This window comes from Amblyraja radiata, chromosome 1 (genome assembly GCF_010909765.2).
Source record: "Amblyraja radiata isolate CabotCenter1 chromosome 1, sAmbRad1.1.pri, whole genome shotgun sequence".
Lineage (NCBI taxonomy): Eukaryota > Metazoa > Chordata > Chondrichthyes > Rajiformes > Rajidae > Amblyraja > Amblyraja radiata.
Window position 1 is genome coordinate 2,470,987 of NC_045956.1, and position 27,266 is coordinate 2,498,252.

General features: G+C 38.3%; 1 protein-coding gene across 2 annotated transcripts in view; it reads right to left on the reverse strand.

The window, feature by feature from the left end:
* Positions 1-2,826: 2,826 nt before the first annotated feature.
* The window catches only part of ints10 (integrator complex subunit 10), a 38,864-nt gene continuing 14,424 nt past the window's right edge, over positions 2,827-27,266 (reverse strand). Inside the window, exons 6-19 of one of the 2 annotated variants that reach the window (XM_033013161.1) lie at positions 26,418-26,558; positions 22,456-22,627; positions 21,510-21,679; positions 19,323-19,459; positions 17,615-17,768; positions 16,808-16,890; positions 15,489-15,635; positions 14,715-14,823; positions 13,032-13,111; positions 10,545-10,707; positions 8,639-8,732; positions 5,913-5,984; positions 4,295-5,373; positions 2,827-4,244 (exon numbers count right to left, since the gene is read on the reverse strand). In XM_033013161.1, the coding sequence (XP_032869052.1) occupies positions 5,217-5,373; positions 5,913-5,984; positions 8,639-8,732; positions 10,545-10,707; positions 13,032-13,111; positions 14,715-14,823; positions 15,489-15,635; positions 16,808-16,890; positions 17,615-17,768; positions 19,323-19,459; positions 21,510-21,679; positions 22,456-22,627; positions 26,418-26,558 (1,679 nt within the window). In that variant the 3' untranslated portion in view covers positions 2,827-4,244; positions 4,295-5,216. The remainder of the gene's footprint in view (positions 4,245-4,294; positions 5,374-5,912; positions 5,985-8,638; positions 8,733-10,544; positions 10,708-13,031; positions 13,112-14,714; positions 14,824-15,488; positions 15,636-16,807; positions 16,891-17,614; positions 17,769-19,322; positions 19,460-21,509; positions 21,680-22,455; positions 22,628-26,417; positions 26,559-27,266) is intronic. The other variant, XM_033013229.1, reaches the window with a different exon arrangement.

Here is a 27,266-nt window from a genome sequence, read left to right on the forward strand (position 1 = left end):
ATCTTATACACTTCAATAAGGTCACCTCCTACACTCCAACCAAAAATGTCTCAGCCAATCCAACTTCTCCCTATAACACAAGCCCAGATAATGTCCTAGTGAATCTCTGTACACTCTTTCCAACATAATGACATCCTTTAGCTGTACGACGAAAACTGTGCCTAGTACTTAAAGTGTGGTCTCACCAAGTTAAATGGAGTTAGAGCAGATTGGACTACACAGTCATGAGTATGGATAGGGACTGATAATGCAGCTTGGCAGGGCATTGGTGCTGAGAATTAGTGTGGAGGATGTTTTGTTGCCTATCGTTATTGATTTGATCCGTCCGGAAATCAAGAATCCAATTAAGTTTAGAGATAGTGTGAAAACAGTCCCTTCGACCCAGAGTCCACACCAACCAGTGGTCCCTGCACATTAACACTATCCTACACTACGAACAATTTACATTTATGCCAAGCCAAATAACCTACAAACCTGTACGTCTTTGGTGTGTGGGAGGAAACCGAAGATCTCAGAGAAAACCCATGTGGTCACATGGAGAATGTACAAATTCCATACAGACAGCACCCGTAATCGGTATCGAACCCAGGTCTCAGGCACCGCAAGAGCTGTAAGGCAGCAACTCTACCGCTGTGTCACCCAGTTGCCGGGAGGGGGGGGAGGGGGAAGAGGAGGGAGGGTAGAGGGGATAACAGTTAACTGAATCAGGTTCAGGAGTTTGGTTAGAAGTATGATGTTGAAGGCACACTAGTAATCAATAAATAAGTCTGACGTGGATATCCATGTTATCAATCTGTTTCAGGGCTGAGTGTAGAGGCTAGTCCTGTTGTGGTAGTAGGTGAATTGTTGACGTGCACTATGACTAACCTCTCAGAACACTTCATGGTGACGGATATCAGAGCAACTATACGGTAATCATTAAGACAAGCTATCTTCTTTGGCAAGGGGATAATCATGGTCTTGAAGCATGTGAGAACTTCAGACTGGAATAGAGCGAGTTTGAAGATGTCTGCACATACTCCTGCTAGGTGGTCTGTGCAAGTTTTGATGACACCATCCAGGCTAGTCGCGTCTTGCTGGGTCATTCTCAGAAGGGCAATTTTACATCTGCAATTGTGACTATGAGTACAGATGCACCCCCCCCCCCCCCCCCCCCCAAAAGCTGTCAGGATAGGTTATCATCCATTAACCTTCTATTCAGAACAAGCATTGATGTCATTGGGGAGGTTAGCATTGTGCCAGAAATTTCTGCCGGACTCCATTTTGTAGCTTGTTATAACATGCAAGCCTCGTCACAATTGTCAGGAGTTTGTGTGGTTAGTCTGGGATTCCAGCTTATCTGGAATTGTCTTTTGGCACATCGTGTGTCACTTGTACCTAGACTTCCTGTAATGGCTTGGATCGCCTGACTTGAACATTTTTAACTTGGACTTCACAAGGTGATGGACCTCACTGTTAATCGATGATTTCTGATTGGTGAACATTTGAACAAGTTATGTGATGGCTAAAATAAATCTTTAACATCGTGAAAGGTTTTGCTAGGTGTGGTTGCAAAACATTTCCACTTATTGGGTGGATCATAACTAGAGGGCATCAAATATGAGCGCCAGTCTGAAATTAAATAAGGAATTAAGGGGGGGAAAAAAGCTTTACCCTATGATTGAGATATGGAATTTGCAAAGAGTAATTGAAGACAATATAGCAGCTGCACTTGATAAAGATGTTAAGAGGAAAGGGAATTGAGATTGATGCTGCAAGATATAGGGAATAGCATAACTATCTATACTAATCCCACTAGTGTGCATTCATTCCATCATCATTTTATGCCTGGCTCATTCAAGTACATGTCTCTATCTCTTGAATGTTGTTACTGTTCCTGCCTCCACCTACTTCTCCGGCAGATCATTCCTGATACCACTATTCATTGTATTAAAGATTTACCCCTCAGATCCCCTTTCCATCTCCTCGCTCTCATTTTAAACCTGTGCCCTTTTGGATAGCAACGGCTCATAATTTTATACACGCCAATTGCATCACTTCTCAGGTTCCTTCATTATCAGGACCGGGAAAACAGATCCAATCTCTCCTTATAATTGAAGCCCTCCAGTCCAGGCACCATACGTGAATATTTTCTGCATCCTCACTAGTTTAATCACACCCCTTTTAGGAGATAACTTACCAATTTCCTTCAGCTGGTGCATAAAAGATTAAATGATTTCTTGAAAAATGTAATTCCATAATAAATGTTTAGACGAATGCCTGGCTCCCCAAATACAAAATGAACTTGATTGAGGATTCGAACCACAGAAGGCATCACTTGACCAGACAAGCCCTTCAATCTGAATAAATAATCATATTTGATGGCCAGTACAGTAGGTATAAACTGCCTTAAAATTCATAGACAGTCACCTGCACTCTCCCCTGAACTGTTAATAAAGACTGATTGGCTCAGTTTCCCACTGGGTCATCATTGAGTGAATCTGGCTCCAACGGCCATAACCAGGCTAGAGGGTTCTACAATATAAATGGAATCTGTTTGCGGACTAGAACAATTTCTAACAGCCAGGTTTTGTATAGCCACATGTCACATATTATGAATGCCAGGCTTCAACTGTTTCCAAGTTTGTTCAGACTGATTCCCTGCCACTATAATGCTCTACAATTTTATGCTCTTGCATCAGACTTCAGGAATACCGTGAACAACTGACTGACCATCAAGATTACCAAGAACTACAAAAAGCTGCTGTCAGTGAACACTGGAGAAATTATTGTTTTATATAATTTACTAAGTGCATTAAGCTTTGTTTATGGAGGGGGGAAAATGGCTATCAGTTTGCCAGATTTTATTTTGAATCACATATTCAAGAAATATATTTAAACTTTAGATGTTATACATTTCATACCTTTAATTGTCATAGGAGAAAAAGACAGTTATGTCCCAATTTCAACAAATCAACAAAAGGCGTTTTTTTTTCAGAAAAAGCTTTCCATAAAAACTAACAAGTGTTCTATACATTTGTACAAGAATTCGACAAAAAATAAATATTTTCTGGTGATTAGGAGACCCACACTGCCTTCAAATGACAATACACACAAAAAATAAATAGTTAATCGGTCTGTAAAATAATCTACCTTTTGCATCTTAAATTCACACTATCATGAGTCACTGTTCTACTAAAGCTCTGGGCATCAGCTTTGGCAGTTTAACCAATTAAACAGAATATCTCACACATAAATAAATTGAATAGATACAAATCTGAGAATAAAATGTAATGCTGGAGGCTTAAATCGTGTGAAGATTTTAGTCCCTGTGCCTCACATTCTGATACCCAAAGTGGAGTGTTCCCTTTCTCTCAAAATCATTTTCAGATAGGATCACCCTTCCTCTTTATAAGCAAACATTCATTGCAAATGGTTTTTTTTAATGATTCTCTGAAATATAATTGCCTTGGAATGGTTATTAAAATTGATACCATTTTAATTTTGGAGGTTTGCTGCAAGAGGTTATCGCAGGCACATACTCCAAATATTTTGATCAAACAAATACTTGTCCTACAACTCTGGACCCAGCCTATTGCAGTTCACTGAAGATCTGGACTTGGAATGTCTGAATGTTATCTCAATCAACTGTCATGATGTTACATACCTGGATAAATAACAAAAAAAGTTTAAACAAGTTCTACCAAGTTATGGTTGTGTAATTAATACTGATCATCAGATATAGCTGGTGTCCAATGCAAGAAAGACAATAACTTTAAAAACATTTTTAACCTTTTTCATTACATCAGCCTTTAGTTGTAAACAAAATTGGAAAATTTATAAAGTGATTAATTTAAACATTTAACTGATATTACTTTGAGGAAGGTCCGCATAAGTGGAAAAATGTTTACACTAGGATCACCAATCTTAGCTGTTAATTCCAAATTCACAACATTTCACAAGTGTAAAATTATAAAAAATAAACTTAAAAAGTCTTTAACCTATAATCATTATCAAATGTACAACAGCATAGTTTGATGATTTTTCAAAACATCCTACATTTCCTTCAGAAATATTTATTTCAAGATCCCTGCCACAGTAAATAAGTTATGCGATGCTATTTCTGATATTAAGAGGAATTATTATTTCTGTGTCTGTGGCTAGAAGAAAAACATTGGAAACAAAATGCACAATTTCTTTAGAAGCAAATAATTTTAGATACGAGTTTCAGCATTATACAACATGGACAAATGGGGAAAAACAAACTTCAGAAAGAGGTTTGCACCCGCTGAGTTTCCCCAGCAATTTTGTGTACCTTCAGAAAGAGGTATTCTGCCTGGACAATGTTGATTAATCTGTAGTAGTACTGGATAATGTGTAAGAAGGAACTGCAGATGCTGGTTTAAACAGAAGATAGACACAAAAAGCTGGAGTAGCTCAGCGGGTCAGACAGCATCTCTAAAGAACAGGAATAGGTGACGTTTCGGGTCGAGGCCCTTGACAGAATTGCACTACTTTTGGAATTGTAACTGATATGCTAATAAAATTTTCTCTTAATACAAGGCAGGCTGAATACTGGGATGAATGTTAATATATGATCTCTGATTTTCAGTTTTATCATTATATTATGGATCAGAAATAAAGAATTACAGCATTCTCCTTTCATCTTAAGCTCGTGAGTGATAGAGAAATAGAAAATACTACTTCTGCTGGTATCTCCTAAGGAAAACCAACCAAAGGCTTTGGTGTGATGTTAAATGCACAATACTAATATGACAATAATTTTCCAAAGATCTGACAGTCAGTGATTTAGTAACCTGGTGCAATAAATACAGAAATGGACATTGGTGAGTTGAGTGTGTTCTTCTGAGGATGGGACTTGAGGCTAAAGCAAACTGCTGATCCGTTGTGAAATTTCCTCCACACATAACTGGAGATCTGCCCAGAATGGTGCCATTCAATGGCAAAAAATGGAATGAAAAATACTCTAGTCTTTTAGCACAGCGACCTCGAGCTTTAATGAATGCACACACTCGTCAAAAGTGGAGCACTTTAAGAATTAGTATATTGGTAACATCAGTGGAGCTGGAAATAAAATGTACTTTCCTGTCTTTGCTTGAATTCTGCTTAGGTGAACATTAATGTTGAAAATTCAGTACATCTTTCATCCACAACAGCAAAAGACAGAATGACATAACCATCCATATATTCTAAAAGAAAGAGTTTAATAATATCCCTCACATCAAGGTCTGGAGTAATATGATCTTCTCAGCAATACAAAATCTATGTAACACAACCATTAGGTTTTCTGCGCAACGAGAAACCTGTCGCTCCATTGCTAACCGGAAGTCCTCCTTTACTCCCTTTGTGATACCCCGGGTTACGGTATGATGTCTGGAACAGAAATGAAATAGGCACATCATCTATCTGTTTACATTCCTGTCAGCTGTGGATAACTTAAATTCTAGCTTTTAAAAGTTAACAAATACAATTTGATAACATATACATACAATATAGAAAGGACATTTATAATTTGAATATTTTACTGAATTTTTGTAAATAGTTGTCTGAAGAATATTTGCACTAACTGACATTTTTAAGAAAATAATATTTAGAAAGCCTTTGCAAAAAAACGATTAAACATTCATTCTTTCTAACTAAAGCACAACATTTTGTTGTTACTTTGAAAAATGCTCCCTTCTTGCATCCATTTTACAAAACAAAACACAGTCATTAAGGGCGCTTTTAAAAAAACTGTACTGAAAAAGTCTCATAGCAATTGCATTTTGTGAAGCACTAATAACTAAAATGATCATTGTATGTATGGTATGATGCTTAAATCATGGATAGTGTAAATAGAAAAAAAAATATTTAAAAACCCATGGATTAACATGGTGACAAACACAGCACATGACGAACAGGTCGTATGGTACCTGTCAGCTGCCTGACTGCTGGGCTGCAGTTTGAACTCCTGTGGAAGTAACCCCAGTGGAGGGCTAGAATTCCTTGAAAACAGTAAACATCAACAGTACATTCAACACTCACACATTGTCACCTAATAGCACAAATCTCTCTACCTGTTACCAATATGAGAAAATAAATAACTGGAAGTGAACTGAGTGTGTTATAAAATTGAAATTCATAAGTTTCACCAATTACCTGGGGCATCAAAAAACACCAACATACTGATTAATACACATACAGTACACATTCCAGAAATATAAGCATCAATAATTTGAAACAACATGCAAATTAATTAATTAATTAATTGTAGCATTTGTAACAAAACACAGAACATTTGTACACATTTTTATTGCCTGTATTAAAATTACTAGACGGATATTTCCACAAAAGGTGCATACAATTAATCATTACATCGATTTAAGAACTGGAGCAAAACTTTCTGCTTTCTTCCTGCAGATTCACTACCCTGCGTCTCTCCTCTGACAAATGCAACAAAGGATTGTTCTCAACGCTTTCGGCAATTTTCCCTTCATGTGTCACTCTCTCCTGAATTTTCATTTACATCCAGTGCACCTGACTAAATGTTTGGTTCATTGCAGAAAGAAATATTGAGGAAATGTATACGAGTGGGTGCATTACTTCTTAGCTCATGTTTTCCAACAGAATAACTGGATTCGAATAAACAAGGTAAAAGGACAACTAGACTTTATATGATATGGTCAACAGAAAACTACTACTTTGTCCATATCAGTGATTTTTTCTCTCTGCTATCCATAAGAGCTGTAACTAGTATAACATGGGTGGGAGGCAATGTTACCAGGTGCTTGCTTCCACAATAGACAAAGTGACAAGCACAGCAAATTCAAGTATACAGTACTATGAAGCCTGTACATCCTTGATATCCATGTGGCACCACCACACTAAGATCCATCTTTGCTCCAATCTTCTCAATACTTTTATACTATACTGGCTCCCTAAAAAGCATATTTCAGGCATCAAAGATTATTGATTTCAGAATAGCTTTTAATATTTTTAAAAATTATTTAGAAAGATTGAAATTGTGATTTGTATATATGTCAATGTTCAAGATTTGTAACAGAATTTTTCATCCTTATTGTCAATACCACCTATTTTAGAGCTATCCACGTGGACTCTTTTCACCGTTTCTTTTCCCATGTTTGGTCAATTGTTTAGAAAATATCGATGATTTCAGGGGGATTTGTAATATTAGGTTAAGGAGTAAGATTATGAGAACTGGATACAGATAGCTATGAACATACATGCCTGTTTCATTTAACAGTCCCAAATATCACCCTTACACTCTCAACTATCATATTTAAGTTTCAAAACTTTCTGTAAAGAGAGGAAAATATTTCAGCTATTTCCAAACACAACTCCCAAACTATTTTGCTAAAAGTAAATATACAACTGTTTTCCTTACATCAACACCACTTGCATTAAACGTGTAGATTAATTCCTACTTCTCAACATATAACCATATAACAATTACAGCACGGAAACAGGCCATCTCGACCCTTCTAGTCCGTGCCGAACACATAATCTCCCCTAGTCCCATATACCTGCGCTCAGACCATAACCCTCCATTCCTTTCCCATCCATATAACTATCCAATTTATTTTTAAATGATAAAAACGAACCTGCCTCCACCACCTTCACTGGAAGCTCATTCCACACAGCTACCACTCTCTGAGTAAAGAAGTTCCCCCTCATGTTACCCCTAAACTTCAGTCCCTTAATTCTCAAGTCATGTCCCCTTGTTTGAATCTTCCCTACTCTCAGTGGGAAAAGCTTTTCCACGTCAACTCTGTCTATCCCTCTCATCATTTTAAAAACCTCTATCAAGTCCCCCCTTAACCTTCTGCGCTCCAAAGAATAAAGAATGGATCTCCAAAGAATAAAGAATAAAGAATAAACACTAGTACTCTTCAGTCTATTCAAGTCAACTATATCAGCTGCCCAAATGTAAAAACAGGAACAGTGAGTTAACAAACAGACTTCAACAAAGAAGTGATTTCAATAACGCATTAATCTCCCAAACAAGTGGAATTCCTCACGGTTTCTAAAAGTTTCTCAACTGGTTAGTTAATTATTGTTCAAATTCCCTGTACTCTTAAGCTCTCAAGAAATACTAATTTGCCAAGCTGGAGAAAAACTAACCTTACCTGCAATTCCATTTAGTTGGATTAGAAATCCACTTTTGGATATATGCATCCGCATATACACATACACTCTCACACATGCACACACATTTCTTAACCAGTTTTACACGAGTACTTGGATCATCAAGGCATCAATGACATAGTGAAATATGTTTTTTTAAAACCCAGCTTTTCAGCATTTTCCCAAAGGAGTTTTATCCACAGATGAGCCATTAAACTACCACAACTAAATCCTATACTGCAGTCCCTGGATAGGTTAATAAGTTACTTTGGGAAATAATTAGACTGCCACTAAAATGAGGGAAAAAAAGTCTGCTTACATGATTTAACAAAATTTTTTTTTTAAATAAATACAGTAAAAACTGAAAAAACTATCACTGATATTCCCAAATAGTTGTAAAAATCAGGCTTTGGGTTTGGGGTTTAACTCCCAGCACCGTTTCCCTTCAGACAGAAACTTCAACCTTTCAATCACAGTGCACACCAGAATCGCAGCCTTACAGCACATTACTCACTTTATGAGAATGCCTTGATTTGGCAACAGTTCAAGATGAATTTTACCACCTTCTGTAGTTCTAAGATAAGCAAATTCTTCCAACATATCAATGTCTGTGGGTGATGTTAAGGACAACTATCAATTCTATTTTGTACCTCGTTAATTCTACCACCCAATCTTATTTGTTCTTTGGGAGAATTTACACGTACAAAAATATCATGTTTATATAATGAGATCTAAACAGTTTAACAAATTATACAGATTATATACAATGCAGAAATAAGCCACTAGGCCTAACTGATCCATGCTGGTGTTTCACTCTATTCAGTCTTCTCTCACTTTAACTACCAAGTCTCTCATTTTCAGCACATCTTTTCATTACCAATTTATTTGTATCCAAATTCAGTTCCCTTTGGAATGTAATTAAACTATTTGCCTTAATTATTTCCCATGGAAGGATGATCCAAATTTCGATACACCATCTGGTTAACAATGCCCTTCATGTCAGAGCTTCATGCACGGAAATAGTGTCAATTCTCTATTTTCTACTGTTTAACCAATTTGCTATCCATTCAACTATCTATCCCGTCAACATGTTCCAACCCCTAAAATTGGGCCGTGAAACTAAAGAAACAAGTTAGCATTGAGCCACAAAGAACCAGAGGTCAGAAATAAGAATAAAAAAGATTGTGTTAAGAAAAGAAAATACACCTCCAAAAAGGCAAATAAATATTTGCAGAAGACACGAAACATCATTAAATATGATTAAGAACAGCTGAAAAAAGTCTCAAAACAATAGTAAAGACTTAATTAGATAATAAAAGTAGCCCTAGAGTTAAGTGAAAAACAAATGTGAATATAAAAACAGTTCCCAATTCAAGGAGCACATACAACAGGTTCATTTGAGAAATTAAGTTAAAATCTACAAAGAGATGAGAAAAACCGCATTACCAATACAAAGCAGAAGATACAAAACATAAGCTGCCTATACGTCCTAACATTGTCAAGAAAACCACAAAAAAGTGAAGTTTCTTATGGACCTCTCCCACTTGGGCGATTTTTCAGCAGACTGCCGGCGACCACTGTCAAGTTGCCGGTAGTCACCTGAAAAACCGGCAACTGGACCAGCGACTGTCAGAGTGGAACACACACACACACATCACTTTCTTCACCAGCCCGTTATGCAGGCTGGAGACAGGGCAGGCGGGGGTAGCACTGTCTAAAAACGGTGCAAAGCCAAGGTGAAACAGACACACACCGCGATGAACAGGAAGGTTGGCGCTGTAAAAAGACGGCTAAAGCAGTGTACGGTAAGTCCTTTAAAAGAGGGGGGAGAAGGGGGAGAAGGAGTGGAGACAATTTTGAAGAAGCCAGAGATACACGGCTGTGAAGCTCGGCATTCAACATTACCGATCGGTTATCCTTGGTTCTGAAAACTACTGCTTACCTTTTTTTTTCCCTATGAGCCAATGAAATTCACCGGTCAACACCGGCTACAACCTACGAGAACCTCCGAGAACCTTCGACCTCCAGGCAACCCATTAGGTCCTCCTGGCGACCCACCTACAGCTCGAGGATTCTCCAGGGTGGCTTCATTCCAGTCGCCGCTAATTTTTCAACAAGTTGAAATGTTGAAACATGTTGAAAAATTCACGGCGACCAGAATGAGGCCACTAGTTCCCAGAATGCAGGAACTCCTCACGACCATGAAGGCGACTCCCCGGCAACCACCTGCGAACATGTGGCGACTGCATAGTCTCCTGTAGTCGCCTAAAAAGTCGCCTAAGTGGGATAGGCCCATTAGGAATGACATGCTTCCTAAGACATACAGACAGTCCCCAGGTTACGACAAGGCTCCATTCCTATTAAATATAATTAATAAACAGAATGGTACAACCAGACTTTATTGTATATACAAAGGATACTTGTGACATAATTGAAGAAATTTTCATACTGAAAAGACCCTTGTTGACAGATTTTATCAACAGCTTTGAGAAAAAGGTTCTCTCCTCGAGGCCAGTCCAATTGTAACAGTACAACCGCATGACCCAACGCTAGATCATCTCGGATGTCTGTAAAGGCTCTCAGCTGCAAAACAAAAATTACTTGTCAAATCTTCCGGATGGCATTGAATGGGTTAACAGAAATAAAGAACAGTGAATAGCACACTACTTCCAATATACATAATTGTCATCTTTACACATTTGGTATCAAACTGCTAAATGTAAATACCTATTCAACCTTGGTTTAAAAACTTGGGTGAGAATCGAGTCCCTCTTTCAGTCTGTGCTCATTAATTTACCTTCTATCGAAAATGTAGATGGAGGTTCTTTTGTAAAGATGATTTGAGCTGACGATGCACAGATTTTGTAATCACTGCAAAGACTTGGCTGGGAATACAGTCCCCATTTCAGTTTGTAGCAATCTATTTACCTTGCATTGTATATGTGACTGTAGGTTATTTTGCAAAGACAACAATGAAGGGGTGATAAAACATAATAATTTGAATATGCATGTGTGCATTGCCCTCGCAAATCTACGGCATGTCTCAAAAAAAATTACAGCTAATTATTTATTGATATGCATTCATCGCTGTATAGGCAAAAACAGCAAACAACTCCTACACAGAAAGTTCCACAAATTAGGTCAATGAACCATTGTTTTTTGGGGGCAAGTGAAGCATTTGCCAGGGTACTATTAAAGGGATTTTAGAATCTTTTTAATGTACATGAACGAACTAAAGGGATTTTTGACATCTGCAGGTCTTCCCCAGGTTATAAACACCCGACTTATGTACAGCTCATTCATACAAATGAGATTTTGGGTGAGTCAGGGTGAATTTGCCAGCTGCTGCTGGGCTACAGACATCTGACATTGGGGATCGACAAAAGTGCTGGAGAAACTCAGTGGGTGCTCGATTTGCAGTGAACGGTTGAGTAAACGCACTGGCTTAACTAAACGCTGCCCTTGGTTGGCCTAATTGTTTATTTTAGTATGTTGCCAGGTGGCCACATTTCTAACTTGTAAATTCTCAGGAACTGAATCGGTCATATCCCGAGTAAACCTGGATTTTAAAATACTGAGGTTCATTTATTTAATGTGGTACCCACACTATATTGGTAAAAACAGCAAACAATTCCTATACAACGTTCCATAAATTAGGTTAATGATCAGTTGTTTTTTTGGGGGCATCTAACCTATCACAAAGCAAACGTGAAACTGATGGAACATACTACGCCTGGAGATTGCAAAAGGTATTCCTAGCAGGTCTTTCAGGTATGTAAATCCTGGTAAAACCCCAACAGGTGTACAGCAACAGCAGCAACATATGTCGGCAGCTACTGACCTGAAATCCGCTGAATAAATAACCAGTTTCCACTGTGTTATCTGACATCAGCATGAGGATTAAATACAGTACTAATGCTTTGGGCTAGGGTGGGGAAATATGAGCTAGCATTTCAATTCCTGGCACTGTTCAATAGCTCTGCTGGGAAGTGTAGGTTATGAGCCAGACACAGTTTCTATTGCCACTGCATTTGCAGAGTAAATGTACAGGTTGTGGTTCCGACAACAACAACAAAAAACTGCCCTGGATAGTTTATTTGGTAAAAACACTGCATTGTGATGGTCTACCAAAAGTTTCTATTTCTTCAGACTTGGCTCTTGAGTCTGACTTGGCCATTGAGTACGAGGAAGGGTCCAGACCTGAAACATCACCTATCCATGTTCTCCAGAGATGTTGCCTGACTGCTGAATTACTGCAGTGTCTTTTTTTGTAACCATCCTTGCATCTACTTCTATTCTTATTTCCGTGCCTCGTACGTACGTTCTTCCTAAATAAGCAACAAAATGGATACTAGTTTGGCTTTAGCAACCAGGAGATGAGGGAGTAAGAGAGGTCCGAGATGGAATTGGGAGAAATTATGTTTTTGATCATGATTATGATTATACTGTGGTCTTTGATAGAAAAACATCACGCATCAACAGCTACATGCAAGAACAAGGTCAGAATAAACAACACATAGCAAGCGTTTGAATAAGCACTTGAAACACCTCATTCATCCACTTTCCCTTTCTGACCTTGCTCCTCCCCACCCTCTAATCCCACTTAGCTCTAAAACCTAAAAAAAATCTTTATATAAGCATTTCAAAATTTGATTACTCCATTGTCAGTTTTTGTACATCAGCTGCTAACTCTCGGAAGTTCTGTGCTGCTTCAACTACACACAAAGTCAGCATTACTCCAGTATTTTGTGTTTTGCTCAAGATTCCAGCACCTGCAGTTCCTTGTGTCTCCACCCTAACTACCTGATGTTTTTTATAGACGCCTTTCAAATCCTTAATTATGATTAAGAGTAAATTCTATGGACTATTGTTACACTGAAGCATGAGCTCATGTTTAATCATCTTACCTTAAAGCAAGCCAGTATCAGCTGAAGGCAATATGGCATCATAGTTTTGCTAGTACATGGCAAGAGCTTAAGATCTGAACCTAAAAAGCAAATGGGTTAAAAAAGAAAAATGTAAACATCAGTAGGCTGTAGACTGTAGATACATACATAATCTGCAGAATATATGTCCCTCCACTTAAAAAAAATATTAAAAACAAAGGAAATTGTCTATTGAAATGGAGAGGCAATTCAACCATTTATTCATAAGCTCTATCATTCATAATAAAATGTCCGACCTTAAATTTCCTTGTCAATTTCCTGCATTAACCCCAAGTCCCTTGATTCTCTTAATATCTTAAACCCTATTTATCTTTGTCTTAAATGTGGCATCTCCAAGGTTGTAGATAACACAAAGCTGGGCGGCAGTGTGTGCTGCGAGGAGGGTGCTATGAGGCTGCAGGGTGACTTGGATAGGTTGGGCGAGTGGGCAGATGTTTGGCAGATACAGTATAATGTGGATAAATATGAGGTTATCCACTTTGGTGGCAAGAACAGGAAGGCAGATTATTATCTGAATGGTGTCAGATTAGGAAAAGGGGAGGTGCAACGAGACCCGGGTGTGCTTGTACATCAGTCACTTAAAGTAAGCATGCACATACAGCAGGCAGTGAAGAAAGCTAAAGAAAGTTGGTCTTCATGGCGAGAGGATTTGAGTTTGTGAGCAAGGAGGTCCTTCTGCAGTTGTAAGGGCCCTGGTGAGACCGCACCATGAGTATTGTGTGCAATTTTGGTCTCCAAATTTGAGAAAGGATATTCTTGCTATTGAGGGAGTAGAGCATAGATTCACCAGGTTAATTCCCGGGATGGTGCGACTGACATTTGATCGGCTGGGCTTCTATTCACTGGAATTTAGAAGGATGAGAGGGAATCTTATAGAAACAAATACAATTCTTGAGGGATTGGACAGACTAGCTGTTCCCGATGTTGGGAGAGTCCAGAACCAAGGGTCACAATTTAAGAGGAAAACCGATTTCACCCAGAGAGTTGTGATTCTGTGGAATTCTCTGCCACAGAAGGCAGTGGAGGCCAATTCATTGGATGTTTTCAAAAGAGAGTTAGATATAGCTCTTAGGGCTAATGGAATCAAAGAATATGGAGTAAAAGGAGGAATAGGGTACTAATTGATCATATTGAATGGCAGTGCTGGCTCGAAGGGCCGAATGGCCTACTCCTGCACCTACTTTCTCGGGCGTCAGAAGGCAGAAGAGGTGCAAGATGATCAAAGGACATTGAACATGGCATCTTTACACAATCAGGGCCACTGGGATGAGCCAAATAATTAAAGGTCTATCATTTTAACATTAGTTGTATGAAAATTATGGGGAAAAATTCAAACCTGCATTTGAAGAAGCAGTGATTGATCAGACACGACAGGTTGGCTTTGTTATTAGGTCCTGTTTGACCAATTTGACGGAATTTTTCGAAGAGGTGATGAAGTGTGGCAACCAGGCTTATACAGATGTTTTAGAATGGACTTCAGTGTTGTGGATAGTGGCATAGCTAGTCTTCAACTACAGAACCAGATTGATCAGTTGGTTATTTGGGCGGTGAAAAAAATGTCATCCCAAAAAATGTGAGATGGTGCATTTGATGGGATAAAGGGCTTGTTCCTGTGTTGTACGACTAGATAGCTGTGCTCCTTACCTTTTCTGAATCTAGGTTTCACTTTTGGAATTTCCTCCTGTACCTTCACCACATCCTGTGTACATGGAATGATGCTACACATAACATCCAACACCTTATCACATGTCATCTGTAGAAGGAAACAAAATTCAGATTCAAGGATAACCTTTACCACATTTTCAATTGATTTGCAGACTTTTCAAATAGTGAGAAAAATATGTTTTAAATCCATTAAAGCAATTTGGCAGTTTAAGTAAGAACATGAATTTTTTTCCGAAACTGTTCAAATCTTCCTACCAACTCTTTTCAATCATATATAATTTTGGGATGTATCTAATTATTTTTTGAATCAATTTAAATTGTGTGTTTTATTAATCTTACTAATCATTGAACACAATTAAATCTTTGAACACAAACCAGAAAATGTAGTCTCTTCCCCAAGCGTGCAAAACAGTAAATTCTTCATTCGAATATAAACTTTATGTATTATGTCCTGGATTTCATTTTTACATCTGCCTACAACCCCTCATCAAGTAGCCAATCTAGTTTCATACAAGAGGAAGAGCAACAATAATTTATTTCTTCATTTACAGTATTAATATCAAATATTCATATAAAATGAATTACAGAACAATGTCTCAGCTTTCGTGGTCAGACTTGATAAGGCATAACATTTTGTTATATTTTCCATTTAGCTGTGATTTGAAATATAATGTTGTATGAAATCTGAATTGTGTTAAGTAGGTAGGCAAAATCTGTCCTCGAAGTTTTTTAAAAATACCATTGTGAACTTACTCTGTATTCTCCCAATGCAAAATGACAGGCAGCCATTTGGATTAATGCCCTCTGCTGTTCGAGTGTGCCCCGGTTTATGACATGCTGCTGGGTTCCTTGAAGAGCACCCAACTGGTGAAGACTGTTTATCGCTTTTCTATATTGACCCTTCAAACAAAAGTTTCAATATTTACACAAAAATATAACCAAGTAAAGAACATCAGGTAAATAATACAATATGTACACATTAAAATGTAGAAATCAGAAATATTTATAATGAGCAGAGAAAACTGAGCTGTTTTCCTATAAAGTACTGTGCATTTATATAAAAAACACCTATTTTTTAAAATCTATTGCCATTCCTTCTTGTCCTCAAGAGCACATAATTTGCTGTTCTATGGCGAGCTGCACCAACAGATGGTGTGCTAGTGTCAATATGGCAAACCTCTGAAATGCAGAAGTTTATTACTTAAATAAGGGTAGTTAAATGTTAATTTAAAAACTATTTGAAAACCAATTTATTCTCACATTTATATCTGTTCAAATATGTCTGGATACTCTCTCAATACATCTTAAAGAATTAGTTCAAACCTACAATTAAGAAATTGTGTCTGATTGAAAATAATTCCCTATGAATCTTTTGACTGAGTTAAAGTATTGGACATTAAAGAAAATATCACTCCATTTTAAGTTAGAGTGCTACACATTCCAGAAAATGACTGCAGGAGTGACAGAGTTCCTGTACTAGACCAACAACTAGAGGATAAATAAACTGGAAAATTCAATCCCATGAAAACCTCCAGGAACTTGTGTTATCTTTACCACAGTCTGGCCTGCAAGTGACAAAATTCACCTTTCACATTATTTATATCATCCTCAGGGCAGCAAAAGCAGTTTTGTTACAAAACAATGTTTGAGGATGGGTGATGCTTATGGAGAAGAGATTACATAGAGAGAAAAAAAAACATTCGCAATTATTTTGAGTTTCTGCAAGGTCATGAATTTGGATTCTAAAGAGCAGTAATGTAGGAAAATACGGAACGTTTAATTTGAAGGAGCATATGTAATTTATTGATGGAATGTAAATGGCAAGAAATGAAAGGACAAATTAACCAAATGGAAAGTAGAAATTATGCAGATCACATTGCAGTTAAAAATCAAGAAAGAAAAATCAAAGAATGTCAACATTCACAAGTAATAATGTTTAAAACAAAATATTTATTAAGGAGATAACAAACCTCCGTTAATAAATTTGGAATGTTAATTGCCAATGGGGCTCATTGCCTCTGAAAAAATGTTGATGTATAATCTCACATACAGTAAGATGACAAATAATTTACCTGATATATTATCATGTCAGTTATAAATATTCTCAGCCATAGCCAGGTTTCAGTCTTCCACGATATACATGTCCGCGTGAATTCTAGTGGGAAGAAAATTCAGATTAAATTATAGAATATAAAAGAATGACAAAATGACAAATGCAATTAATGTAAAATAATAAACAATTCTAGGGCAATTAATCCCTAGCCCTTATGTTATTATTGGCAACAAATATAGGCATTATGGCAAATTGATGCATTCTCTCTATATTGCTTAGTTTAGCTTAACTTTAATTTAGCAAGCTGGTTATTGTTTAAATCCAACTTTATTAGGGGAGCCACCTAAATGATTGAGAAAAACTCTGGTTGTATTCCAAAGCTCAAAATATTTATTTGCAAACACTTTACCACTAAAAAACACATTACCAGTTCCTCAAAAATAAGTTCAAACCTCAAAGGATAAAATAAAATACGATATCAACAATTAAACATGACAGTGAGATCATAAAAAATACTTAATGTAGCCTTTCAGTGTACTCCCCAAGTAAAACATAGAAAAACCTGAGGACCTGAAACCCTGAAAATGGCAACACAAGTAGATAGAGTGGTAAAGAATGTATATGGAATGCCTGCCTTCATCGGTCAAGGCACTGGATATAAGACCAGAAAGTCATGTTGCGGCTTTATAGCACTTTGGTTAGGCCGCATTTGGAGTAATGTGCACAATTTCTCATCTTGACAGATATACCAAAAAATCCCTTTCTCTTCAGGTATTTAACCTCCCGAGAGAGGTTACTTTCTTTAACAGAATGGAAGCGGTCCTACCTTTTTCTAAAGCCTCTTGGGAATGCAGCAACTCCCAACTTTCTCTTGCAACTTTAAAGCTCTCAAGCACATCTACTGAATTTGGCAGCTCAATCTTATTGACAACAATGTGACGGCTACGTAATTTGCCGGCACATTCTTCATCATCTGAACTCTGAAATAAAAACAAATTGATTTCTTCAGAATTTAAAAGTCAAATAAATCATTTTACATATGACACAGAATGCTGGAGTAACTCAGCGGGTCAGGCAACATCTCCAGAAAAGATGGATAGGTGACATTTAGAGAGGAGGTTGTGACATTTCGGGTCCAGCACTTTATCTCTTTATTCCAGCACGTGCAGTAATGAATATTACTTATGACACTAACTGCAGGTGTTTCTAGCAATTTTCTCTCTGGTTTATCATCTACTGAAGAGGTTAACACCTTCTACCCAGTTACTGGTCCTTTTCCATGCTCATCAATGAACAGTTCCAGGTCATTCAACGTCAACTGACCCTAACCTTATTCTTGTCTATAACCCTTACCCCAAATCTATGCCCTTTCGTTTATCTTGAATATCGTTGTAATGCTAAACTGATTTATATTATTTTTGAATGTCATTGTCACAGGAGGCACAGAACAATTTTGGAATTTGGAATAGTGATAGATCCAAAATGGGCCGTGACCTGATGACTTCAAGTTATGTCCCAGTATTTTAAATCTATGTCCCAGTATTTTAAATCTATCAAGCACTATCCAGTAATATGGTTAATTGAATGGTGTGTCAAAGTAGAAAAGGTTACCAACAAAGTAGTATACTACATTAGGCCTGTGCAATTTTGTATTCTGCACTATGCAGAGGAAGTCTGCTGAAAAATAGGGTACACGGGATAATTTATTTCTCCTCTGAAACATATTTTTATGTTTTACCAAATGGAAAAATCAACCAGTAAAAAAATAAAAATATGTTGACATCAATGTTTGAGCATGTGATGACACTTCAATCTACCATTCTTGATATATCAAATAAGAGAAGCAAAATTGGCTCAACTTGTTGCAAATTCTCCTAATATAAAATACACCAAGGTGTCATTATAGCAATGCATTCAATCACTGCCAATGGAAAGTTTTATCTGCTCCCACTAAAAACACATACTCTTTTTTTGAGGAAAATTTGACAGGGAAAATGAAATTGAAAATATATTAATAGGTGACTGTCAAAATATTCACAAAGAATATGACAATTTGCAATTACATGTTAGTTTTAATTGACTAAAAACAACACAATGCAGTTTGTGGATGCATATGAAAAATGAAAATGGTAGAAAGGTTCATTTAAGGTTTGATCAGAAATTGATTTTAATGAAGATCTTTCAATGCAACAATCAAGCCAGACTTAATTGATAAAATTATTAGGATGGAATTGGAATTATTTACAAGACGCAGTCTGCGACAGATGCTAATAATATTAACTTTAGTCTTCCTTTTTTTAATTGAAATCGCAGTTTAATCTGACTGATATCAGATGGATAGTCTGATCACCTATAGACAACTACAAGATCAAGAAAAGTGATAGAGGAATCACAGGGTGCCATTTGTATACTGATGGAAGCTGACCAATTTCTGCAGATAACATCACAACACTGCAAAACATCTGATACCAGGCCATTAAAGACAGAGAAAATTCCCAAAATAATGAAATATTCAGTAATGCAAGATTACTCACCAATGTTTTTTCTCTCCCATCTCCAAGTTTTCGTCTTTTATGAATATGTTTACTGCGATCAATATCCACATCACCATAGATATTTGACAAATCATCCAATAAAATAAGAGGAACCTGGTTGCTGGAAGGGCTTGGCACTGGTAAGAAAGTTGATTTAAATGTTAAACCAATGTGCATCAACCAAAATGACTTAACAAGATCATTCTGGAGAAACTCTGCGGGTGAGGCAGCATCTATGAAGCGAAGGAAATAGGCAATGTTTCGGGTCGAGACCCTTCTTCACAGTCTGTGACAGATGCTAATATTATTAACATCTATTAACAAGAAAAGTCTCGACCCGAAACGATGCCTATTTCCTTCAGTCTGAAGAAGGGTCGCAATCCGAAACTTTGTCTATTTCCTTCGCTCCATAAATGCTGCCTCACCCGCTGAGTTTGTCCAGCATTTTTGTCTATTTTCTATTGAAGATTTTCCAGCATCTGCAGTTCCTTCTTAAACAATAACAAAATCATTCTGGTATTTTTGTTAAAATTTGTTTGATTCACAGTGCATTATATACAACTTAAAATATGATATTAAAATCCATGTTAACATTAATAATGGCACATAACACATTTTATGATAGACACCATTCAAATCAACAAACACACCTGGCCGTTCCTCCTAATTGTTTTTGATGTTGATTCTTGCTAACTTTCTTGTTCATTGATAAAATACATTCACTTACATTACTTTATATATTTATCTATACATTTTTTTTTAAATCACGAACATCTGCAGATTGGAACCAGAAAGAAAGGTTTTGTGAACTTGGAAATTAAAGATAATTTCAACAGCTATTCACTAACAGGACATTTTCTGGGATTGAATTAAATTTTCTTTCAAGAATTCAGTATAGAGTAACCTCATTATAACAGACCATTGAGGGGAGGAATGGTGTCAGTTTATTGTATAAGTAGTAGATATAAACATCTGCAGTTGCTGGTTAATACTCAAAAGGACACCATGTGCAGGAGTATCTCAGCAGGTCTCTGTAGAACACGGATAGGTGGTGTTTTGGATCAAGACCTTTCTTCAGATTTCAGTCAGGAACTAGGCCTGGAATCCAGGCGAGTTAACGGCCATGGCCTGCTGGCGGCGGGGGGGGGGGGGGGGGGGGGGGGGGAAGAGTCGAGGATTGGCAGAGTTCAATGGTTGCAGCCCACAGGCTGCCAGGGTGCAGATACGGGCCTGGAAGCGGCCGCTGTGTGGGCCAACGGTAGGGGCAGGAGTTCCAACCTAGAAGCAGCGCAAGCCCAGAGATGGCATGGGCCACCTCCATGGAGGGATGCAACGCGAGCCGGAAGCAGCGTGGGGGTATACAAGATGTCAAGCTAATCTTTTTTCAGTAATCATGATATAAAAAACAATAATTCACAGGTTTAAAACAAGACATACTTGAAAAATATCTACCTTCCATCCCTCCCTCGCAAGACAATTAGGAAAAGCCGACAGAAATAAAGCTTAGATTCTAGCTGTTAAGCAAATATCATTAAATTGGAGGGGAGGAAGGAAGTGGTTTTAACTAACACTTTTATCTCTTCAAAAATATCTATTGTGAGAAAGGATTCTGATCCCATCCAAATTGTAACACTCATCCATCCTCCTGCCATGCACATGGAACACAAGGTCCAGGCATTAGAGCTCAACATTTTGTTTTCTTAAAACCATGCAAACCATACTTCTCAGCCTATTTGCAATCTGTTGAGGTTCAGAACTCGCAAATTATAGGAGTGGTCCTGCAGGCCACATTTTCCACATAATGTTTTTTCCTAGCCATTTTTCTATATATTTGTGATTGACACAAGAAACCTTTTACAATTACATTTTATATATTTGTATCCAAATGATTTTGTGTCAACATTGGTTCACGTTCAGCAGCACCTAAGAGGCACTTCTGCAATAAGTAATGTAGTGATGTCTTATTATATCTCATGAAGAATGTATGCATCTTCTCTGTTTCGGTTCATTAAATTTTAAAATCATAGTACCAGTACACATCTTTTCTCGTCCTATTCCATAATTTTCATGCTTTGCTTCCAACATCAACATACAGATAAAATTGATAAGGGAATTCCTGTAAATAAAAGAACACTAATTTTGATCTGTCTGCTACAATGTTATTTCCTTTGCAATTCCTTAACTAACCTTGAAATAGAGATGGCTGGATACTACTAACATATTGGAATGCATTCTTGAAAAATACCAACAGGGTGGAATAAACAACTTGATGCTTATATTTCCTGTGGCCTTCATCATCAAAGTTGTTTATATATCTGCATAAATCTTTCATTCTGTGCAGAATTTCACCACAACTCCTGAAATAATAACGAGAGAATCCAAAACTTAAATGATTGCAATAATTTAAAAAGTACAAAAAAATTTAACCACACTATACCAGAATCGTCTGTTTTTAAGAAATGTTTATGTTGCACATTCATATTCAGTTTTTAAAAAATGAATTAAGAATCAATCATTCCTCAAGTTCATTTATAATCTTTATGTTTATACAAAGCTGCTTGAAGATACGTTTGAAGATACAGTTCACTAAAATTAAAGTGCAGGAAATGAATATTTGCAGCTTGATATAGAATGATTACAGCATTGGAGGCAGTCATTCACTCAATGAAACCTATGTCAATTCATGTCAGTTCCAATACCCAGATCTTTCCTTTGGGCCCTCGTCCCTAACTAAAACCCTTTGAAAATATGCTGAATCATGCAGTTTCAACCATTTTTACAATATATTCTAGATCCCAAGTAATGGTTTTTTCTGTACACCTCCTTTGTATTTTCCTATCAAAATTTTAAATGTCCTCTCGTCCACGAACCATTTTCTAGTAAGAACTGTTTCCCTCTATTCCTATCCAAACCAATCAGAATTAAGACTGCAAAGGTTAAAAGTTGGGAGTTCACACAGTGACAAATGTTTAGAAGATTGCTTTAGTAGACAACTGATTATCACAAACTTTTTCCTCTTGAAATAAAAGGCAAAATACTTAATCTGACTGTTGCATTCAGCAGTGAAATCTAGAGAATTTTTCTGTAACTCTTATTCAAGAAAATGGATGATAAAAATGCTCACAATTCTTACCTGTTTGCTTTGTCCATCTGCCACTCACACCTCATTGCCACGATAGATAGGATTTCAAACAATCTATCCCAGGGTTCTATTATCACGGATAACTTTTCAGTCAAGCCTTCGATAATATATTTCTGGGTGCTCCGCTTGGTAGGTGACTTTAAATCAGCTGAGTCTTGGGAACCTAGCAGAAGATGGCAATGGGTTATTTTGTTGATTGGATGTATTTGCTGCCAGAATACAAAGGCTACACATACATATTCATCATTCATTTTCCACTGCCTAACTCTGAAAAATTCAGAATTCATAAGGAGGCATTATTCAAGAATGAAATTCTTCTGCACCAAAATATTTCTGCCATCAATTTACAAGACAAAATAATGCAACTGATTGAGTTCAAGTTCAAGTGAGTTTATTGTTGTGTGTCCCTGATAGGACAATAAAATTCTTGCTTTGCTTCAGCACACAGAATATAGTAGGCATTGACTACAAAACAGATCAATGTGTCCATATACTATAATATAAATATATACACACATGAATAAATAAAATGATAAAGTGCAAATAACAGATAATTGGTTATTAATAATCAAAGTTTTGTCCGAGCCAGGTTTAATAGCCTGATGGCTGTGGGGAATTGACATTTTGAATTCCTCAATATGAACAGTTCCAAGATTCTGCGTTCATATTAAAGCTTTTGTCCTTTACAATAGGTTATCAGTACCAATTTGCATCACTGAACTATGATTCCCCCTCAGTTTATCATGAAAATCAAGAGCTTCCCCAAAATAATAGCAAGAAATAACAGTGCTACCAACATTTTCTGACAAATTGTGCCTGCTTTCTTAAATGAAGAGGCTGGAAACTGGACAGAGGTAAACTGCTGGACCTTGTCCCATTCTCCACAACAATCTCTGACATTCACTTAAATTGGGGCAGGAATGGGATTCAGAAACAGGCAACCCATAACATCTATGCTAACCACAATGCCAATTTAAGCTGCACATCTGCCTGCATGTGGTCTATATTTCCATGCTTAGTCAGTTTGTGTGTCTGACTGAATGCCTCTTAAAATTTGCTATCGTGTCAGCTTCCATCAATTCCTCAGGTAGCAAATATGAGGCAAAATCTGTCCCGTAAATCTACTTTAAACCTTTCCTCTCTCACCTTAAAGATATGTCCTCTAGTATTTGGCATTAACACCCTAGGAAAAAGACTATCTACCCTATCTATACCTCTCATTTTATATACTTCCATCCATTTGCTTATCAGCCTCCAACACTCCAGAGAAAACAATCCAAGTTTAACCAAACTCTCTTAAAGCTAATACTCTCTATTTCAGGCAATATCCAGGTAAACGTCTTCAGCACCTTCTCTGATGCCTGCATATCCCTCCTTTAATGTGGCCACCAGAACTGCACACAATATTCCAAATGTGGCCAAACCAAAGTTTTATACAGCTGCAACAAGACTTTCTGACTTTTACATTCAGCACCCCCAATTGATGATTGAATAGAATTGATGCCTTCTACACCACCCGAACAACCTATATTGGCACTTTCAGGGAGTTAGATAGCTGCACCCCAATCCCTCTGCGCCACAATGATTCCAAGGATTCTGCCATTTATTATATCATATTTATAGAAGGAGATAATGACAACAGCCATACATTACACAATCATTATTAAAAGCTCCAAAGTAGGGAACAAAGAATGACTCGAGATACCAGGGTCAGTAACATACATCTCTAATGCGCATGTCCCACTTACGCAACTTTTTAGGCGACTACAGAAGACTATGCGGTTGCCACAAGGTCGCCACATGTTCGGCGAAGGTTGCCGGGGTGTCGCCTGCATGGTGGTGTGTAGTTCCCGCATTCTCGTAACTAGTCTTGGCTGCATTCTAGTCACTGCTAATTTTTCAACATTGTAAAATTAGTGGCGACCAGAATTTTGACGCCATGGAGAGTAACGAGAATTCTCGTGATGTAGGTGCAGTGGTAGTGGGTCGCCAGGACGTCGTAGGTTGTCATAGGTTGCCGCCGGTGCTGACCGGTGAATTTCATTGGCTCATTGGGAATAAAAATGTAAACAGTAGTTTTCAGAACCAAGGATAACCGACCGGTAATGTTAATGTCCGCCGAGCTTCACAGCCGTGTATCTCTTGCTTCTTAAAAGTTGTCTCCACTCCTTCTCCCCTCTCTCCCCCCCTCTTTTAAAGGACTTGCGTGACCCTTCCCATACACTGTGCTTTCACCGTCTTAATGCAGGCTGTTCATCGCGGTGTGTGTTTGTATCACACTGGCTTTGTACTGTGTGAATTTCACTCAGACAGTGCTCCCCCCGCTTGCCCTGTAACCCGCCTGCATAACTGGCTGGTGAAGGAAGCGATGTGTGTTTGTGTGTGAACAAAAATGCTGGAGAAACTCAGCGGGTGAGGCAGCATCTATGGAGCGATGGAATAGGTGATGTTTCGGGTCGAGATCCTTCTTCAGACTGATGTGGGGGTTGGTGGGGGGGGAGGGGGGTGGGAAGAAGAAAGGAAGAGGTGGAGACAGTGGGCTGTGGGAGAGCTGGGAAGGGGAGGGGGAGGGGAAGGAGGAAGAAAGCAAGGACTACCTGAAATTGGAGAATGTTCATATCGCTGGGGTGTAAACTACCCAAGCAAAATATGAGGTGCTGCTCCTCCAATTTGCAGTGGGACTCACTCTGACCATGGAGGAGGCCCAGGACAGAAAGGTCGGATTCGGAATGGCAGGGGGAGTTGAAGTGCTGAGCCACTGGGAGATCAGGTTAGTGCGAACTGAGCGGACGTGTTGGGCGTAGCAATCGCCAAGCCTGTGCTTGGTCTCACCGATGTAGAGCAGTTGGCACCTAGAACAGCGGATGCAATCGATGAGGTTGGAAGAAGTGCAGGTGAACCTCTGCCTCACCTGGAAAGACCGCTTGTGGTGGGATCACGTTGGAGGTGGCAAAAATGTTGGAGGATTATCTGTTGTATGTGACGGCTGGTAGGGTGGAAGGTGAGGACAAGGGGGACTCTGTCCTGGTTATGAGTGGGGGGATGGGGAGTGAGAACGGAGCTACGGGATATAGAGGAGACCCTGGTGAGAGCCTCATCTATAGTCGAAGAGGGAAAGCCCTGTTCCCTAAAGAATAAGGACATCTCCGATGCCCTGGTGTGGAACACCTCATCCTGGGTGCAGATGCGGCGTAGACGGAGGAATTGGGACTAGGGGATGGAGTCCTTATAGGAAACAGGGTGGGAAGAAGTGTAGTCCAGATAGCCATGGGAGTCAGTGGGTTTGTAGTAGTTTGTATGTGTGTGTCTGTGTTCCACTCTGGCTATTGCCGTTCCAGTCACCTTTCCAGTCTCAGGTTTTTCAGCAACGTGCTACGATTTGAGAGTCGCCGGCAGTCGCCTGAAAGATCGCCTTAGTGGGACAGGCCCAGAACTCCATAAAGGCACGATCAATAGCTTAGTAAATAACTGAAGACAATTGATGAACACATTGGATTTAGATAAATAATCTCTGAACTCCTAAAACTGATGGAGATCTCCCTCGGATTCCACCAAAAACGACATAAGGCTGAGCATGGAATTATCAAGGTACCACTGGTGGGTCAGTGAAACTTTTCCAATCTTCCAGGAATTTTGTGGCTGTTGGTTACAAAGCCTCACCAGTGGTTACTCCACAGTGGTTATATTTCCAAGCAATCATATATAGTATATTTAGATGACTATTTGGGAAAATGCTGCAGACTTCCTTTTAAATGAAGAATTGTTAGATTAATGAGACTGAGAAGAAGAGAAGCAAAATAAACAACTAAAAGTAAAACTGATAGAATGCTAGAAAATTCTATTTTAACAGGTTTACACAGGTGATTAATGAAATATAATTCAGGAAAAAAAGATTTTCATGCTAGCATGCACAATATGTGCAGTAATCATCTCTCAGATGTGCATTATCTTACCTTGGTGCTGACTTTCCAATGAAGGTGATCGAGTCAAGTAACCAATATAAAACTCAGCTGCCTTGTGAAGATACTGATACAGCAGGTTAGCAGGTAATCTCACTTCAGGGTTATTAATAATTAGAGGTAAGACATCACATACTGTAGGCAAAGAAGTACAAAGGGTTGCAGATACATATCCAATGCAAAATATAAAGTTTTCATAGATATAGAACTCTAGTTGCATATACAAAGCTAAACAATTATTGTCTCGCCTTCAAACAAAACTGTTTTAGAAGGAGAATATTTCCCATACATTTTCACAAAAATTGGATAATAAGAATTATTTTGCCTACTTTCCCAGTTAACCTAAATCCTGTTGTAACCATAGGCAACCTTCTTCACTTGCCATGCAACACCAATTAACGAGTCAGCACCAAATCACTGCAGCATATCACTGGTTACAGACCTAAAATCTGAAAAACAACCCTCCACTACAGGGCCTGTCCCACGTGGACGACATTTGGGCATCTGCGGAGCGTCAGTGACTGACGGCCGTAAAAACCGTCAAGTTGCACGACATACACGCTGACGTATGCTGTCATGTGGATGACACCCAGTTAGGGTTGAGGCAGTAAAATATTCTTCCTTCAATGCATGGATTTAAACATTAATATATTAAATTTAATACAATAAAATCAATTGTGCAAATGAAAAGATGCTGTCGTTGTTTTATTTATAGATGTATTGGTCCGCTTCCAGATCGGATCACCAGGGATGGATTCAGTGAGTGTAGACTGAACTCCCCTCTCCCCTCTTTCCCCCTCCCGCCCGCATCCCTCCTTCTCCACTCCCCCCACCCCTTCTCCC